At 55.6% G+C, this 19,791-nt stretch overlaps 1 protein-coding gene across 1 annotated transcript in view; it reads left to right on the top strand.

Annotated features, from left to right (window-relative positions):
* The first annotated feature begins 2,223 nt into the window (after positions 1-2,223).
* Positions 2,224-19,791, top strand: part of ASMTL (acetylserotonin O-methyltransferase like) — a 28,233-nt gene continuing 10,665 nt past the window's right edge. The window contains exons 1-9 of the mRNA XM_079766206.1: positions 2,224-2,431; positions 6,932-7,063; positions 7,894-7,941; positions 9,555-9,619; positions 12,156-12,217; positions 13,080-13,188; positions 14,406-14,769; positions 17,170-17,332; positions 19,291-19,475. Coding sequence (XP_079622332.1) covers positions 2,339-2,431; positions 6,932-7,063; positions 7,894-7,941; positions 9,555-9,619; positions 12,156-12,217; positions 13,080-13,188; positions 14,406-14,769; positions 17,170-17,332; positions 19,291-19,475 — 1,221 coding nt within the window. The 5' untranslated portion in view covers positions 2,224-2,338. The remainder of the gene's footprint in view (positions 2,432-6,931; positions 7,064-7,893; positions 7,942-9,554; positions 9,620-12,155; positions 12,218-13,079; positions 13,189-14,405; positions 14,770-17,169; positions 17,333-19,290; positions 19,476-19,791) is intronic.

Raw genomic sequence — 19,791 nt, 5'->3', positions numbered from 1 at the left:
CCCCCACGGAGCGATCAGCCCCCGAGGTCAGCAGAGCGGTTCCGGCCCGACTCCCCCCCCATCACCTCCCCATCCACCCACCTATAGGAACGCTCCCTCCCATGTCCCGCCCGCCACCGCGCCCCCCTGGGGCCCCTACTCCGCGCCCTCAGGGGACCCCATCTCCGCCCCCACCCCCACGCCATCAGGGACCCCCCGTCTCTGCGCCCCCACCGCGCCCTCAGGGACCCCCCGTCTCTGCGCCCCCACCGCGCCCTCAGGGACCCCATCTCTGCGCCCCACCGCGCCCTCAGGGACCCCCATCTCTGCTCCCCACCGCGCCCTCAGGGACCCCCATCTCTGCTCCCCACCGCGCTCTCAGGGACCCCCATTTCCACACCCCCACCGCGCCCTCAGGGACCCCCATCTCCGCACCCCCACCGCGCCCTCAGGGACCCCCCATCTCCGCGCCCCCACCGCGCCCTCAGGGACCCCCATCTCTGCTCCCCACCGTGCCCTCAGGGACCCCCATCTCTGCTCCCCACCGCGCTCTCAGGGACCCCCATCTCTGCTCCCCACCGCGCTCTCAGGGACCCCCATCTCCGCACCCCCACCGCGCCCTCAGGGACCCCCCATCTCCGCGCCCCCACCGCGCCCTCAGGGACCCCCATCTCTGCTCCCCACCGCGCCCTCAGGGACCCCCATCTCTGCTCCCCACCGCGCCCTCAGGGACCCCCATCTCTGCGCCCCACCGCGCCCTCAGGGACCCCCATCTCTGCTCCCCACCGCGCCCTCAGGGACCCCCATCTCTGCGCCCCACCGCGCCCTCAGGGACCCCCATCTCTGCGCCCCCACCGCGCCCTCATGAGACCCCTACTACGCGCCCACGGGGACCCCCATCTCCGCGCCCACGGGGACCCCCATCTCCGTGCCCACGGGGACCCCCATCTCCGCGCCCTCAGGGACCCCCATCTCCACGCCCCCACCGCGCCCTCGGGGACCCCCATCTCTGCTCCCCACCGCGCCCTCAGGGACCCCCATCTCCGCGCCCCCACCTCGCCCGCAGGGACCCCATCTCCAGGCCTCCACCGCGCCCTCAGGGACCCCCATCTCCGCGCTGTTAGGGACCCCATCTCCGCGCCCCCACCTCGCCCGCAGGGACCCCATCTCCAGGCCTCCACCGCGCCCTCAGGGACCCCCATTTCCAGGCCCCCACCGTGCCCGCGGGGACCCTCCCATGAGCCACGAGGACCCCCATCTCTGCGCCCTCAGGGACCCCCAACTCCACGCCCCCTACCGCGCCCACCGAGCCCTCAAGGACCCCCACTCCAGGTCCCCACTGAGCCCTTAGGGACCCCCCAAATCCGCGCTCCCATCGCGCCCGCGGGGACCCCCAACTCCGCGCTCCACCGCGACCGCGATGACCCCCATCTCGGCGCCCCACCGAGCCCTTAGGGATCCCCCCATTTCCGTGCCCCCATCGGGCCTGCAGGACCCCACACCTCTGCGCCCCGACTCATGGCCCACAGGGACCCCGTGACGTGAAGATGGGGAGATTGGGGGCGACCAGCTTCCGTCCGAGCAGCCCCGCGGGGGCGGGGCAAGGGGTGGTGGGTGGGGCTGATGCGGGAGGGTGTGGGCGGAGCTTAGGAGGGCGGGGCCTCTTTAGGGGCGGGGCCCAGGACGGTCCCTATTTGGAGCAGGGGGCGTGGTTCCGGAGGACATGGGCGGGGCTTTGTTGGCCTGCGTGCGGTGGGCGGGGCCTGTAGGGGCGGGGCTTGGGCGCGTTCGGGCCCAGGTTGGCGGAGGGACGGGGTGTGGGCGGGGCCTTGTGTACGTGCCTCCGGTGGGCGGGGCTAGCTCAAACGTCGTGCCCCAGGCGTTCAAGCGGTGTGGGCGGGGCCGCGTTTCGAGCGGGGTTTACGTGGGGAGGGGATGTGGGCGGGGCCTTGTCTACGTGCCTCTGGTGGGCGGGGCCTGCCCAGACGCTGTGTGCAGTGGGGGCGGGGCCTCGGTGGTGTGGGCGGGGCAGCGTCCAGAGCGGGGCTACGTAGGGGCGGGGCCTGGCGTACGTGCCTCGGGTGGGCGGGGCCGTCTTCAAAGCGCCGCGGGGCAGGCATGGAACGGGTTTACGTAGGGGCGGGGCCTCGGTGGTGTGGGCGTGGCCGCGTCCAGAGCGGCGTTACGTAGGGGCGGGGCCTGGCGTACGTGCCTCAGGTGGGCGGGGCCGTCTTAAAAGCGCCGCGCGCCGGCGGTCCCGGGCGGCGTCCTGAGGGGGACAGTGGCGTCCGGGGCTGCGGAGCCGGGGCCGGTCGGGCCGCGGGAAGGGCCGGGCTCGGGGCGCGGGGGTCCGGGCGCCATGGTCCTCTACCCGGTGATCCGGAAGCTGCGGCACAAGCGCGTGGTGCTGGCCAGCGCCTCCCCGCGCCGCCAGGAGATCCTCAGCAACGCGGTGAGCGCGGGGACCCTCCGGGCTGGGGGCCGGGAGCGGGGAGGGGGACCCAGGGACCAGGGGACCCCGTGACCAGGGGACCCAGGGACCAGGGGGCCCAGTGACCAGGGGACCCCGTGACCAGGGAACCCAGAGACCAGGGGACCCCGTGACCAGGGGACCCAGGGACCAGGGGACCCCGTGACCAGGGGACCCAGGGACCAGGGGACCCCGTGACCAGGGGACCCAGGGACCAGGGGACCCAGGGACCAGGGGACCCAGGGACCGGGGGACCCAGGGACCAGGGGACTCAGGGACCAGGGGACCCCGTGACCAGGGGACCCAGTGACCAGGGGACCCAGGGACCAGGGGACCCAGGGACCAGGGGACTCAGGGACCAGGGGACCCAGTGACCAGGGGGCCCAATGACCAGGGGACCCAGGGACCAGGGGACCCAGAGACCAGGGGGCCCAGTGACCAGGGGGCCCAATGACCAGGGGACCCAGTGACCAGGGGACCCAGAGACCAGGGGGCCCAGTGACCAGGGGGCCCAATGACCAGGGGACCCAGGGACCAGGGGACCCAGGGACCGGGGGACCCAGGGACCAGGGGACTCAGGGACCAGGGGACCCCGTGACCAGGGGACCCAGTGACCAGGGGACTCAGGGACCAGGGGACCCAGGGACCAGGGGACTCAGGGACCAGGGGACCCAGTGACCAGGGGGCCCAATGACCAGGGGACCCAGGGACCAGGGGACCCAGAGACCAGGGGGCCCAGTGACCAGGGGGCCCAATGACCAGGGGACCCAGTGACCAGGGGACCCAGAGACCAGGGGGCCCAGTGACCAGGGGGCCCAATGACCAGGGAGCCCAGGGACCAGGGGACCCAGAGACCAGGGGGCCCAGTGACCAGGGGGCCCAATGACCAGGGGACCCAGGGACCAGGGGACCCCGTGACCAGGGGACTCAGGGACCAGGGGACCCAGGGACCAGGGGACCCAGAGACCAGGGGGCCCAGTGACCAGGGGGCCCAATGACCAGGGGACCCAGGGACCAGGGGACCCCGTGACCAGGGGACTCAGGGACCAGGGGACCCAGTGACCAGGGGACTCAGGGACCAGGGGACCCAGGGACCAGGGGACCCCGTTAGCAGGGAGCCCAGTGACCAGGGGACCCAGGGACCAGGGGACCCCGTGATCAGGGGACCCCATTAGCAGGGAGCCCAGTGACCAGAGGACCCAGGGACCAGGGGACCCCGTGATCAGGGGACCCCATTAGCAGGGAGCCCAGTGACCAGGGGACCCAGGGACCAGGGGACCCCGTGATCAGGGGGCCCAGTAACCAGGGTTCCCAGGGACCAGGGGACCCCGTGACCAGGGGACCCCGTGACCACGGTGCCCAGGGACCAGGGACCCCATTAGCAGGGGGACCAGGGGACCCCGTTAGCAGGGGACCCGTGACCCTGGGTCTGGTGATGGCCGAGTGGGTTCAGAGGTCTCTGTCTGGGCCGCAGTGACCAGGGAGCCTGTTGACCGAGCCACCCAGTGACCAGCGGACCCTGTGAACAGGGAACCCCATTAGCAGGGGGCCCAGTGACTAGGGAACCCCATGACCAGGGGTCTCAGTGACCAGGGGACCCAGTGACCAGGGGACCCCGTGACCAGGGGGTTCAGTGACCACGGGGCCCCATTAGCAGGGGACCCCGTGACCAGGGGTTCAATGACCGGAGGACCCAGTGCCCAGGAGGGGGGCCCCGTGACCCCGAAGCCGGTTGACGGGAAACAGGGACAAGGTCTCGGCCTGGTGACGGGGTGGGGGTTGCGGGTGGAGGTGTCCTGGACGGGGGGGGGGGGGGTGAGGGCCTATCTTCACGCTGAGTCCCCGAGGCCAGGGCTGCAGTGAGCGGGGGGTGCAGGCCAGTGCTGGCCTCGGGGGTCCAGGTCTGTGGGGTTTGGGGGTGCAGGGGTCTCCATGGTCCCGGGCCAGGCCCGGTGGTCGGCTGGCCAATCACCGGCTCTATCCACTGAGCCACACTGGCCAGGGCTCACACAGCTGTTTTATTTTATTTTATTTTATTTATTTTATTACTTTATCTTATTTTATTTTTATATTTTATCTTTATTTTATCTCATTTTCTTTATTACTTTATTATTTTATTACTTTATTTTATCTTATTATTTTACTTTATCTTATTTTGTTTAGTCTCATTTTATTTTATTTTTTTATCTTTTATTTTATCTCACTTTATTTCTTTTATTTTATCTTATTATTTTATCTTATTTTATTTGATCTCATTTTATTTCTTTTATTTTATCTTATTTTATTTTATCTTATTTTATTTGGCCCAGCCGGGTCAGTGCCCTGCAGCTGGCGAGGGAGCTGGAGGCATGAAGCCAGGCAGGCGCTCAGCCAGGGGGACGGCGAGTTTATTTACCCTCTGGGGTCAAAGGCCACGGTCCCTGCTCCCTACAGGGCCTGCCGCCTGCAGGGACCGCCTTGTTCGGGGGCAACATTAAAAAAAGACATGGTCCTGGCCGGTGTGGCTCAGTGGATAGAGCGTCAGCCTGCAGACTGAAGGGTCCCGGGTTCGATTCCGGTCAAGGGCATGTACCTTGGTTGCGGGCACATCCCCAGTAGGGGGCGTGCAGGAGGCAGCTGATCGATGTTTCTCTCTCATCGATGTTTCTCTCTCTCCCTCTCCCTTCCTCTCCGTGAAAAAATCAATAAAATATATTTTAAAAAATAAATAGAAAAGTCATATGGGTTGCAGGCTCGATCCCCAGTAGGGGGCGTGCAGGAGGCAGCCGGTCCATGATTCTCTCTCCTCATGGATGTTTCTCTCTCTCCCTCTCCCTTCCTCTCTGAAATCAATAAAAATACATTTTTTTAAAAAAAATAAAAGACATATTTTCCCTGCACACAGCTTTTTAAAAAATTTAATTTTATTTATTTATTTTATTTTTCTAAGTTAATCTTTATTGTTGAACGTATTACATATGTCCCCCATTTCCGCCATGGACCCCTTATTTTATTATTTTATTTTATTGTTTTTATTTTACCTTATATTATTGCTTTTAAATTTTTTTATTTTATTTTTTATTTATTTTATTGATTTCAGAGGGAAAGGGAGAGGGAGAGAGATAGAAACGTGAATAAGGAGAGAGAATCATGGATCGGCTGCCTCCTGCACGCCCCCTACTGGGGATCGAGCCTGAAACCCGGGCCTGTGCCCTTGACCAGAATCGAACCCGGGACCCCTCAGTCCACAGGCCCACGCTCTATCCACTGAGCCAAACCGGCGAGGGCTCATACAGCTTTTTTTGTTTTATTTTTATTTATTTGATTATTTTCTTTTATCTTTCTCATTTTATTTATGTTATTTTCTTATTTTATTTTATCTCATTTTATTTATTTTATCTTATCTTATTTTTAAATTTTTTTTATCTCATTTTATTTGATCTCATTTTATTTCTTTCGGGAAGAGTATTTCCAGTCGCTTGGCCCCTGTGGGGGTGAGGCCCCGGCCTTGGGGACTCTCGGGGAGCCCTTTGACCCCCGATCACCAGGGCGAGCAGCAGCTGCGTCAATACCACCCCCGTGGCTTCTGTGTGACTGACCGGGACAGAGGTCTCCCGTCCAGGTCAGTGGCCCCGCCCGGCCCGGAGTGGGCCGTGGCTGCAAGTTCAAGTTCATTGATGAGGAAGGGAGGCCGGGCGTGAGAAAGGCCCCTCTGTCCCCTCGCCCTTGCATTCCTCAACGCCCCCCCCCCCATGCCCCCTTTTCTTTTAAAATTACATTTTATTGATTTTTGACAGAGAGGAAGGGAGAGGGAGAGAGAGTTAGAACCATCGATGAGAGAGAAACATCCATCAGCTGCCTCCTGCACGCCCCCCACTGGGGATGTGCCCGCAACCAAGGTCCATGCCCTTGACCGGGAATCGAACCCGGGACCCTTCCGTCCGCAGGCCGACGCTCTATCCACTGAGACACACCGGTTAGGGCTGGGTTTATGTTTTTAAACATATTTTTTTTAAATATGTGTGTGTTTTTTATTTTTATTTTTTAATTAATTTATTTATTTATAAACATTTTTTATTGATTTCAGAGAGGAAGGGAGAGAGAGAGGAAGATAGAAACATCCATGATGAGAGAGAATCATTGATCGGCTGCCTCCTGCACGCCCCCCACTGGGGATGTGCCCGCAACCCGGGCATGTGCCCTTGATCAGAATCGAACCCGGAACCCTTCAGTCCGCAGGCCAATGCTCTATCCACGGAGCCACACCAGTTAGGGATTGAGTTTTTTTAAAAATATATTTTATTGATTTTTTTTACAGAGAGGAAGGGAGAGGGATAGAGTTAGAAACATCCATGAGCTGCCTCCTGCACGCCCCCCACTGGGGATGTGCCCGCAACCGAGGTCCATGCCCTTGACCGGAATCGAACCCGGGACCCTTCAGTCCGCAGGCCGACGCTCTATCCACTGAGCCACACCCATCCCCCCCCTCTTCTCCGCTTGCAGGGTCTGAGGTTCGAGGTGGTGCCCTCCCGGTTTAAGGAGAAGCTGAACAAAGCCTCGTTCCCCGCCCCGTACGCCTACGCCATGGAGACGGCCAAGCAGAAGGCCCTGGACGTGGCCCAGAGGATGCACCAGGCAAGAGCGGGCTCTGTGTCGGCCGCCTCGGGGTCTCTGGTTAAGGCGGGGAGCAGGGGGAGGAGGATTCAGGCTCTATTTTATTTGTTATGATTATTATTTTAAAAAAATATGTTCTTATTGATTTTTTTTTTTTTTTTTACAGAGAGGAAGGGAGCGGGAGAGAGAGATAGAAACATCCATGATGGGAGAGGATCATTCATCGGCTGCCTCCTGCACGCCCCCCTACTGGGGATCGAGCCCACAACCCGGGCCTGTGCCCTTGACCAAGAATCGAACCCGGGACCCTTTGGTACACAGGTCGATGCTCTATCCATTGAGCCACACCGGCTAGGGCTCAATGATTGATATTTCTCTCTCACTCTCTCTCTCTAATTTCCTCTCTCTCTACAATCAATAAAAACATATTTTTACCAAAAAAAAAAATGGATGCCCTCTATAGTATGCCATTAATGCAGTTTATTTATTGCTAAGTGTTGCCGTGTAGTAAACTACTACATTCCCATAACACTTACGTACTAGGGCTTATCAAAGAATTAATGGCCCTGTCCTGGCTGGTGTGGCTCAGTGGATAGAGCGTGGGCCTGTGGACCGAAGGGTCCTGGGTTCGATTCCGGTGAAGGGCACATGCCCGGGTTGTGGGCTCCTCCCTGGCCTGAGCCCTGGTTGGGGCAGGTGCAGGAGGCCACCCATCGATGGGTGTCTCTCACATCGATGTTTCTCTCTGGCTCTCCCTCTCTCTCCCACTGTTTCCAGAAATCAGTGGACGAATATCCTCGGGGGAGGAATAAAAAATAATAAACATAAAATTAAATTTGTGTTTCATACAGAAAGACCTCCGGGCCCCCGACATCGTCATCGGAGCCGACACCATCGTGGTGAGTCCCGTTCCTGGCCGCCCTCCGTGGGTGCTCACGTCCCGGGTCACCCGGGCGGGTGTGGGCGGCCCTCAGGGGCACCTGTCCCCGGCCTTCCTCCCGGCTCCCGGCCCCGGCCCCGACCCCATCACACCGTCCCAATCTCCAGCTCCGTCTTCACGTGGCTTCTCCCTCAGTGGGAGCCGGTGCCCAAATTTCCCTCTTTTTTTTTTTTTTTGTTAATCCTCACCCAAGGATATTTTTTAGACCGAGTGGCAGGGAAAGGAAGAGAGAGGAGAGAGAGAAACATCCATGAGGAGAGAGAATCACGGACCGGCTGCCTCCTGCACGCCCCCCACTGGGGATGGAGCCCACAATCCGGGCAGGTGCCCTTGACCGGGAATCGAACCCGTGACCTCCTGGTTCATGGGTTGATGCTCAACCACTGAGCCACCTCGGCCGGGCTCACCTTGAATTTTACTTTATTTATTTTTTTGTTAATCCTCACCCGGGCATATTTTGCCATTGATTTTTATTTTATTTTATTATTTTATTATATTTTAATTATTTTATTTTATTTATTTATTTATGTTATTTTATTTATCATCATTATTATTTTTAAAATATATTTTATTGATTTTTTACAGAGAAGATGGGAGAGGGATAGAGTCAGAAACATCGACCAGCTGCCTCCTGCACGCCCCCCACTGGGGATGTGCCCGCAACCAAGGTACATGCCCTTGACTGGAATCGAACCCGGGATCCTTCAGTCCGCAGGCCAACGCTCTATCCACTGAGCCACACCAGTCAGGGCTATTTATTTTATTTTATTATTTATTTTATTTTACTTTATTTTATTTTGTTTTATTTTATTTTATTATTTTTTCCCCCATTGAGTTTTAGAGAGAGAGGAAGAGACAGGGAAATACAGAGAGAAACATCGATGTGAGAGAGACACATCGATGGGTTGCCTCCTGCACGCGCCCCGACCAGGACCCGGGCCAGGGAGGAGCCTGCAACCAAGGTACATGCCCTTGAGCGGGAATCGAACCCGGGACCCTTTGGTCCGCAGGCCGATGCTCTATCCACTGAGCCACACCGGCCAGGGCTCCGTTGATTTTCAGGGAGAGTGGGGGGAGGCAGAAGAGAGAAACATCCATTGGTTGTTTCCCTGCCAGGGATGGAGCCTGCAACCCGGGCATGTGCCCTTGACCGGGAGTCGAACCGCGACCTCCTGGTTCACAGGTCGACGCTCCACCCCGGAGCCACCTTGAATTTTTTTTTTTTAAATATATTTTATTGCTTTTTTACAGAGAGGAAGGGAGAGGGATAGAGAGTTAGAAACATCGATGAGAGAGAAACATCGATCAGCTGCCTCCTGCACGCCCCCCACTGGGGATGTGCCTGCAACCAAGGTCCATGCCCTTGACCGGAATCGAACCCGGGACCCTTGAGTCCGCAGGCCGACGCTCTATCCACTGAGCCACACCGGTCAGGGCCACCTTGAATTTTAAAAGAAAAATGTATCAAGGGGACAGGGCAGCCTTCACAGGCCCAGCCGGGGGGCCGGGGGACAGAGGGTGGGGGTGGGGGGGGAAGGGGGACACGCCCGTCTGACCCGGTTTCCCGTGCAGACGCTGCAGGGGCTGATCCTGGAGAAGCCGGTGGACAAGCAGGACGCCTACCGCATGCTGTCCAGGTGGGCGCCATGGCAACCGCCTCCCGGGGACCAGCCGCCTCCCACGGAGCCAGGGAGGCGGGGAGGGGCTGGGGGGTCCTTGCGGGATCCCTCGGAGGGTGGACCCAGCGCCCGTGAGCTGAGCTGTGTTCCTTCCACGCACATGGATCTGGAGCCGGGGTCCCTTGTCCGTGACCTTGACCTCCGGTCCCTCCTTCCTCCCTCCCCCTGACCGACTTCCACAGCCCAGCTCAGATCCCAGGAAAGCAAATAGACGGAGGCTCAGAAACAGCCAGCTCCACCCCCAGCCGGTGTGGCTCAGTGGATAGAGCGTCAGCCTGCGGACGGAAGGGTCCCGGGTTCGATTCCCGGTCAAGGGCATGTACCTCGGTTGCGGGCACATCCCCAGTGGGGGGCGTGCAGGAGGCAGCTGATGGATGTTTCTCTCTCATTGATGTTTCTAACTCTCTCTCCCTCTCCCTTCTTCTCTGCAAAAAATCAATAAAATACATTTAAAAAGAAAAGAAAAGGAATAGCCCGCTCAGGGCGGCCCCCCCACAATCTGGGTCCCTCCTGCACGGCCCCCCACCCTGCTGATGTTGGGGTCCATGTGCTTCCTGCTAACGGGGACCAGTGACCCCACACCCATGTCCCCTGCACCTGTCTCTCTCTCTCTTTTTTTTTTAGTCTCTTTTACCATTTTTATTATTTTTTTATTTATATTTAAATTCATTTTGGTTTTAAATATATATTTATTGATTTCAGAGAGGAAGAGAGAGGGAGAGAGAGATAGAAACATCCATGAGGAGAGAGAATCACGGACCGGCCGCCTCCTGCACGCCCCCTACTGGGGATGGAGCCCACAACCCGGGACTGTGCCCTTGACTGGGAATCGAACCCGGGACCCTTCAGTCCGCAGGCTGACGCTCTATCCACTGAGCCACACCAGCTAGGGCTTGTTTTTTTTCCCCATGCAATAAACATTAATAATTTAAGGAAAACGATTTTAAGTCTAATAATGTTAATGCAAGAAACATTAATATTTCAAGAAAAACGGTTTTAAGTCGAATAATGTTAATGCAATAAACATTAATATTTCAAGAGAAACGGTTTTAAGTCTAATAATGTTAATGCAATAAACATTAATATTTCAAGAAAAACGGTTTTAAGTCTACTAATGTTACGTGCAATAAGCATTAATATTTTATGAAAAACCATTTTAAGTATAAATATTAATGCAGTAAACAATATTTCAAGAAAAAAACGATTTTAATTATAATATTACATGCAATAAAAATTAATATTTTGAGAAAGAAAGATCTTAACTATAAAAATGTTAATGCAATTAACATTAATATTTCAAGAAAAAAAGATTTTAAGTATAATACTATTACCAAAACTGTACTAACATAAGTATAATATCACAAAAGTTATAAGAAGTATTAAAAATCTGCAAAGAGCAGGGTTACTTATATTCTGAAATTTTTTTTTCTTTATTATTTTTATTGATTTAAATAAAAAAAGAGAGATAGAAACATCAATGATGAGCCCTAGCTGGTGTGGCTCAGTGGATAGAGCGTCAGCCTGCAGACTGAAGGGTCCGGGTTCGATTCCCGGTCAAGGGCACATGCCCGGGTTGCAGGCTCCATCCCCAGGAGGGGGCGTGCAGGAGGCAGCCGATCCATGATTCTCTCTCATCATGGAGGTTTCTCTCTCTCTCTCTCCCTTCTTTGAAATCAGTAAAAAATATATATATATTTAAAAAAAAAAGAAGTAGCCAGCTGTGGGCTACCCCGTCTGGGCCCTCCCTGCATGGCCACCACATCCCCTGATGTTGGGGTCCCCGTGCTCCCCGCTAACTGGCCACTGAGTCCAGAAAGCAACACCCCACAGTTGTCCCTCCCGCTCGAAGACCCATCAGCCCACACCTGCAGTCCCTTCCACCTCTCTCTTTTTATTTTTTTTATTTTTATATTGATTTTGGAGAAAAAGAGAGAGAGGGAGAGAAACATCCGTGATGAGAGAGAATCATGGACCGGCTGCCTCCTGCACGCCCCCTTCTGGAGGGGATCGAGCCCAGAACCCGGGCATGTGCCCTTGACCGGGAATCGAACCCGGGACCCTTCAGCCCGTAGGCCGACGCTCTATCCACTGAGCCACACCAGCTTGATTTTTTTTTTTTTTTTTTTTTTTTAGAGAGAGAGTGGAAGGGAGGGGGATAGAGAGAAGCATTGATGTGAGAGAGACACATCGATTGGCTGCCTCCTGCACGCGCCCGGCCTGAGACTGGGGATCCAGCCTACAACCCCGGGTACACGCTCTTTTTTTTTTTTTTTTTAATATATTTTATTGATTTTTTACAGAGAGGAAGGGAGAGGGACAGAGAGCTAGAAACATCGATGAGAGAGAAACATCCATCAGCTGCCTCCTGCACGCCCCCCACCTGGGGATGTGCCCACAACCAAGGTCCATGCCCTTGACTGGGAACCGAACCCGGGACCCTTTCGGTCCGAGGGCCGGCGCTCCACCCACTGAGCCGCACGGTCGTGTCTTGCAGGTTGAACGGGAAGGAGCACAGCGTGTTCACCGGCGTCACCATCATCCGCTGCTCCTGCCAAGGTACCCGGCCCACTCCCCTCCCCCACCTCCCCCCAGGCTCACGGCGGGGCCTGGGGTCCCTCGGTGACCAGAGCCCAGAGTCCCCCCACCACGGCCCCAGGACCCCTGGATCTCAGACTTCCTGCCTCTCCCAGCGCCTGGGGCTCCAGGCGTCCCTGGCCTGCTGGCCGCCTCCCTCCCTCCCTCCCATCTCTGCCTCCATCCATCTCCATGTGGCTTCTCCTCTGTGTCCTTGTCTCCTCCTCTGTGTCTTTTTTTTTTTTTTTTAATATATTTTTTTGATTTTTTACAGAGAGGAAGGGAGAGGGATAGAGTTAGAAACCTCGATGAGAGAGAAACATCCATCGGCTGCCTCCTGCATGTCCCCCACCTGGGGATGTGCCCGCAACCAAAGTACATGCCCTTGACCGGAATCGAACCCGGGACCCTTCAGTCCGCAGGCCGACGCTCTATCCACTGAGCCACACCGGTTATGGCTTTAATTTTTATTTTTATTGATTTCAGAGAGCAAGGGAGAGAGATCGAAACATCCATGAGGAGAGAGAATCATGGACGGGCTGCCTCCTGCACGCCCCCTACTGGGGATCCAGCCCACAACCCGGGCCTGTGCCCTTGACCGGGAATCGAACCCTGACCTCCTGGTTCCTATGTCGACGCTCAACCACTGAGCCACACTGGCCGGGCTGTTTCCTCTCATTTTCTTTCAATCTTTCCCTCGTCTGCACTGACCCTTTCCCTCCACCTTCATGATCCGCGTCCGAACTGCACGATCGCTGGGGCGACGTACCCCCAGAGGCGGCGACAGGAACTCGGGGACAGGGAGGCGACGCGGGTCCCGATGGTGGGCGTCTCGTCCCCGCAGACAGCCGGCTGGACATGGAGATCTCGGAGTTCTACGAGGAGACGCTGGTCAAGTTCTCGCAGCTGTCGGAGGAGCTGCTGTGGGAATACATCCACAGCGGGGAGCCCATGTGAGTGTCCGGGTCGGGGTGTCGGGGCCTGGCGGCGGGCGGGTTCGATTCAGGTCAAGGGCACATGCCTGGGTTGCAGGCTCGATCCCCACGGCTCAGGCTCAGGGACAGAGCCCACACCCCGGCCTCTTCTCTTCTTGGAGTTAGGTTTTTAAACACAGTTTTAAAAATATGTTTTGGGCCGAGGCCGGTGTGGCTCAGTGGATAGAGCGTCGGCCTGCGGACGGAAGGGTCCCGGGTTCGATTCCCCGGTCAAGGGCATGTACCTTGGTTGCGGGCACATCCCCAGTGGGGGGCGTGCAGGAGGCAGCTGATCGATGTTTCTCTTTCATCGATGTTTCTAACTCTCTCTCCCTCTCCCTTCCTCTCTGTAAAAAAATCAATAAAATATATTTAAAATATATATATATGCTTTTTAAAATATTTTTTTATTGATTTCAGAGAGGAAGGGAGAGGGAGATAGAAACATCCATGAGGAGAGAGAAGCATGGACCGGCTGCCTCCTGCACGCCCCCTACTGGGGATCAAGCCAGCAACCCAGGTACATGCCCTTGACCGGAATCGAACCCGGGACCCTTCAGTCCTCAGGCTGACGCTCTATCCACTGAGCCAAACTGGCTAGGGGTGGGTTTGTTTTTAAACATATTTTTTTAAATATGTGTTTTGTTTTTTTAATACACACTGAGTGGCCAGATGATGATGATCTCTGGACGCATAATCATCTGGCCGCTCCGCGTCGATCCTATAGAATAAAAGGCTAATATGCAAATGGTCCCCTCGACCAGGAGTTGGACCAGCAGGCAGGCCGGCCGACCGCCCACGTCCCCTCCCCCTGGCCAGGCTGGCCGGACCCCCACCCATGCACAAATTCATGCACCGGGCCTCTAATATATATATATATATATACACACACACTGAGTGGCCAGATTATTATGCGTTCAGAGATCATCATCATCTGGCCACTCAGTGTATTTTTATTGATTTCAGAGAGGTCAGGAGAGGGAGAGAGAGATAGAAATATCCATGATGAGAGAATCATGGGTCGGCTGCCTCCTGCACACCCCCTACTGGGGATGGAGCCCACAACCCCGGCATGTGCCCTTGACCGGCAATCGAACCCTGACATCCTGGTTCATAGGTCGATGTTCAACCACTGAGCCAATCCGGCCGGCCGGGCTCGTGCCCTGTGTCTTACCCTCTCCCACCCCCCCACTCAGGGACAAGGCCGGCGGCTACGGGATCCAGGCCCTGGGCGGGATGCTGGTGGAGTACGTCCATGGAGACTTCCTCAACGTCGTGGGCTTCCCCCTGAACCACTTCTGCAAGAAGCTGGCGCAGCTGTACCTCACGTGGCACCCCGAGGACCTGCCGCTGCCCAAGCAGGACCCCCTCCCCGCCGTGGACACCCACGAGAACCTCAGCGACCTCAGCGACGTGGAGGGCCCCGGCCGGGGCGGGGCCCGGGTGCGCGGCGACCGGCCTCAGGCTCTGGTCCGGAGGAACTCGGGGCCCAGCAGGATGGTGGACAGCCTGCCCCCGACGCCCCTCCTGGAACTCCTGGACGGCTTCAAGGCGTCCAAGGTACCTCCACGGGCCCCCAGGGGCGGCCGTGACAGGACCTCACTCCGGCGGCTTCACAGCAGAGATTCCTCCTGTGGATCCTGGAGACGGGGAGTCCCCGGGGCCACGCTCCCCCCGGAGGTTCCGGGGAGGGTTCCCCTGCCTCTCCCAGCGCCTGGGGCTCCAGGGGTTCCGGGCCGAGTCCCTCCCGCCTCTGCCTCCGTCTCCACGTGGCTGCTCCTCTGTGTCCGCGTCTCCTCGTCTGTGTCTGACAAGGACCCCGTCCTTGGAGGGAGGGACCCCTGACCCAGGAAGACCTTGTCTCCCCCCCTTCACTCCATCCCGTCTGCAAAGACCCCGTTTCTTTTCTTTTTAAATATGTTTTTATTGATTTATTTATTTTTGGAGAGAGAGGAAGGGAGAAAGAGAGAAACATCCATGAGGAGAGAGAAGCATGGATCGGCTGCCTCCTCCACGCCCCTTACTGGGGATCGAGCCCACAACCCCAGGGCATGGAATTAAACTGTGACCTCCTGGTTCATAGGTCGATGCTCAGTCACTGAGCCACACCAGCCGGGCTCACTCATTTGCTCTAATCTTGAGCAAACCTTGTACCAGCTGTAGCCTAAACGCTCTCTTTTCTGATTGGATGGATGGATGAATGGATAGTTGAAGGTGTAGACAGATAGGGAGATGGATGGGTAGGTAGGTAGAAATAGTGGGTGGGTGGGTGGGTGGATGGATGGATGGATGGATGGATGGATGGATAGGTAGATAGATGGATCGATGGAGGATCGAAGGAAGGAGGATAATTAAAGTTGTGCATGGATGGACAGATGGATGGGTATGTAGATGGATGGATGGATGGATGGATGGATGGATAATTAAAGGTGTAGATGGATGGATGGATGGATGGATAGGTAGATGGAGGATGGATAGATGGATGGATAATTTTTTAAAAAATATATATTTTATTGCATTTTTACAGAGAGGAAGGGAGAGGGATAGAGAGTTAGGACGAAAGAGAAACATCGATCAGCTGCCTCCTGCACACTTCCTACTGGGGATGTGCCTGGAACCAAGGTACATGCCCTTGACCGGAATCGAACCTGGGACCTTTCAGTCCACAGGCCGATGCTCTATCCACTGAGCCAAACCAGTCAGGGCTGGATGGATAATTAATAATTAAAGGTGTAGATGGATGGATAGATAGGTGGATGAAGGATGAATGGATGGATATATAATTAAAGGGATGGATGGATGGATGGATGGATGGACGGATAGGTGGATGGAGGATGGATGGTTGGATGGATAATTAAAGGGATGGATGGATGGGTAATTAAAGGGATGGATGGATGGATGGAAAAGTAGATGGATGGATGGATAATTAAAGGTGTAGATAGATAGGTGGATGGAAGGATGGATGGGTATGTAGATGGATGGATGGATGGATGAATGGACAGATAGATAGCTAGATGGAAGATGGATGGGTAAGTAAAGGTGTAGATGGATAGATAGGTGGATGGATGGATAAGTAAAGATGTAGATGGGTGGATGGATGGATGGATGGATGGACTGATAGGGAGATGGAGGATGGATGGATGGATGGATAAGCAAAGGTGTAGATGGATAGACAGGTGGATGGATGGATGGACGGATAGATAGGTAGATGGAGGATGGATGGATAAGTAAAAGTGTAGATGGATGGATGGATAGATAGGTGGATGGATGGATGGATGGATAAATAGGTAGATGGATGGAGGGAGGGAGGGATGGATGGACGGATAGGTAGGTAAATGGAGGCTGGATGGATAAGTAAAGGTGTAGATAGGTGGGTGGATGGATGGACAGATGGATGGATAAGTAGGTAGATGGAGGGTGGCTGGATAAGTAAAGGTGTAGATGGATGGATAGATAGGTGGATGGAGGATGGATGGATGGATAGGTGGATGGCTGGATAAATAGGTAGGTGGTTGGATAGATAGGTAGATGGAGGATGGATGGATAAGTAACGGTGTAGATGGATGGATGGATGGATAGATAGGTGGATGGAGGGTGGATAGATGGATAGATGGATAAATAGGTAGATGGACAGATAGGTAGATGGAGGATGGATGGATAAGTAAAGGTGTAGATGGATGGATGGATGGATAGGTGGATGGAGGGTGGATGGATGGATGGATGGATGGATGGGTGGATGGATAAATAGGTAGATGGATGGATAGATAGGTAGATGGAGGATGGATGGATAAGTAAAGGTGTAGATGGATGGGTAGGTAGGTAGGTAATAGGTAGGAATACTGGGTGGTTTGATGACTTCCTAACCTTGACAGCTTTGACCTCCCCCTTCGGAGTCTGTGGAAGGGAAACACACCTGGTAGGTCACACACCAAGTCCGACTGCCCCGTTTCCCACGGACAGGCCCTGTTCACCGCTTGCAAGATGAAGGTGTTTGATTTGTTGCAAGACGACGCCCCCCTGAGCGCCGCGGAGATCGCCCAGAAAATCGACGCCTCCGAGTGCGGGACTGTACGGCTGCTGGACGCATGTGCGGCCCTGGGGTTGCTGGAGAAGACGGAGAGAGGTGAGGGGACTGGGGGGTGTTCTGCCGAGAATCTCAGGAGGCGGGAGCCAGTCGCTGCGTGAAGGTGGCGTCCCCGCCAAGGCAGGGAGGACCCGACCGGCTCTGGCTCTGCCCTCGGAAACATGGCTGTCTCCTGGCGGGTGAGATACAGGGGTGGATGGAAGGCAGGAAACAGGTGTGTGTGTGTGTGTGTGTGTGTGTGTGTGTGTGTGTGTGTGTGTTTCCATGCACACACGTGTGTTAGAAGAATGACTTCTTATGGGCCCTGGTCTCACGGGGGCTGTATCAGTCAGGGTTCTCCAGAGAAACAGAACCAATAGGATGTATGTGTGTGCACAACATGGACATTTATTTACTTAGATAGACAGGCAGATGACATGGAGGGGTGGATCGATGACAGATAGATAGATAAGAAATAGATAGATAGATAACAGAGAGATGATACATAGAGATGACACATAGATGATAAAAGTAGACAGATAGATGATACATACATAGATGACAGAAGATATGGATAATGGATGGAAAAGTGGATAAATAGGTGGGTGGATGCCTGGATGGATGGATGGATGGATGGATGGTTGGATGGATAGTGGAATGTGTAGATGGATGGATAGATAGTAGATGACAGGTGATTTAAAAGGGTAGTTGAATGGGTGGGTGGATAGTAGATGGCAGATGAGAAAAATGGATGGATAGATAGGTGGATGGATGGATGGATGGATGGATGGATGGATGGATGGATGGATAATTAAAGGTGTAGATGGATGGATAGAGAGATGGATAGGTAGGTAAGTAGAAATAGTGAGTGGGTAGATGGATAGATACATAGTAGATGACAGATAAGATAAATGAATGGATGGATAGATGGATGGTTGGTAGATGACATGAAAAAATGGATGGGTGGATGGATAGATAGTAGATGACAGATGAGATGAAAGGATGGATGGATAGTTGAAAGTGTAGATAAATGGGTGAATGGATGGATAAATAAGTAGGTCAAAATAGTGGGGGGATAGATGGATAGTGACAGATGAGATAAATGGATGGAGGGATGAATAGATAGTAGATGACAGATGAGATAAATGGATGGATGGATGGATGGATGGTAGATGACAGATAAATGGATGGATGGATGGATGGATGGATAGTAGATGACAGATGAGATAAATGAACAGATGGATGGATGGATAGTAGATGACATGAAATAAATGGATGGATGGATGGTAGATGACAGATGGATGGATGGATGGATGGAGAGATGAAGAGATAGGTAAATGGATAGATGGATGGATGGAGAGATGGATAGATAGGTAGGTAGAAATGGTGGGTAGATGGATAGGTACATAGTAGATGACAGATGAAATAAATGGATGGATGGATGGATGGATGGTAGATGACAGATGAGATAAATGGATGGATGGATGGATGGATGGATGGATGGGTAGATAGTAGATGACAGATGAGATGGATGGATGGATGGATGGATGGGTGGGTGGATGGATGGGTAGTAGATGACAGATGATGGATGGATGGGTGGGTGGGTGGATGGATGGATGGGTGGGTGGATGGGTGGGTGGGTGGGTGGATAGATGGATGGATAGTAGATGACATGAGATGGATGGGTGGGTGGGTGGATGGATGGATGGATGGATAGTAGATGACATGAGATGGATGGGTGGGTGGGTGGGTGGATGGATGGATAGATGACAGATGAGAAATGGGCGGGTGAATGGGTGGGTGGGTGGATGACAGATGAGATGGGTGGGTGGATAGATGACAGATGAGAAATGGGTGGATGGAGGGAGGTAGGGTGGGAGGATGAAAACACGTGTTTGCTGGACGGACAGAGCTCTGAGGGGGGGCGGGGCGCGCTGTGCATGGTGCCTGAGAAGTAGAAAGAGGGGGGTCCGCCGTCCCTAGCCCGGAGCGGCAGCCGGACCCCCGTGTCCCCTCAGGGTACAGCAACACGGCGCTGGCCGGCCTGTACCTGCCCTCGGACGGCGAGTACTCCCTGCACCCCCTCATCGTGTACAACGACGAGCACACGTGGCCCTTCTTCACGGAGCTGGAGGCCGCCGTCCGCGAGGGGACCGGCCCGCACCCCGGGGCTCAGGGGCGCACGGTGGACAGCCTGTTCCAGGTACCCCGCGTCCCCCTCCCCTCCCCCCTCCCCTCCCCGCCCGTGCAGCCACGAGGGCCAGAGTGGGGGGGGGCGGGGGGGGACAGACAGACAGACAGACAGGGAGGGAGGGAGGCAGAGAATGAAAACGCAAAGCTGCCCTGAGCCCCCAGAGGTGCTGGCGAGGTGCGTGGGGGGGGGGGGGGGGGGGGGGCGGCGTCCCTCCATCCTGGCCGGGCCTAGAGCCTGGTCCCCGCCCCGCCCCGCCCCCCCCCCACCCCCCCCCACACACACACACACGCCGCCCCAGGCCGCCGTGACACGCAGGGGCGTTACC

The sequence above is a fragment of the Cnephaeus nilssonii genome (genome assembly GCF_951640355.1).
Source record: "Cnephaeus nilssonii genome assembly, chromosome: Y".
Lineage (NCBI taxonomy): Eukaryota > Metazoa > Chordata > Mammalia > Chiroptera > Vespertilionidae > Cnephaeus > Cnephaeus nilssonii.
This window is presented reverse-complemented; position numbering and strand designations above follow the sequence as displayed.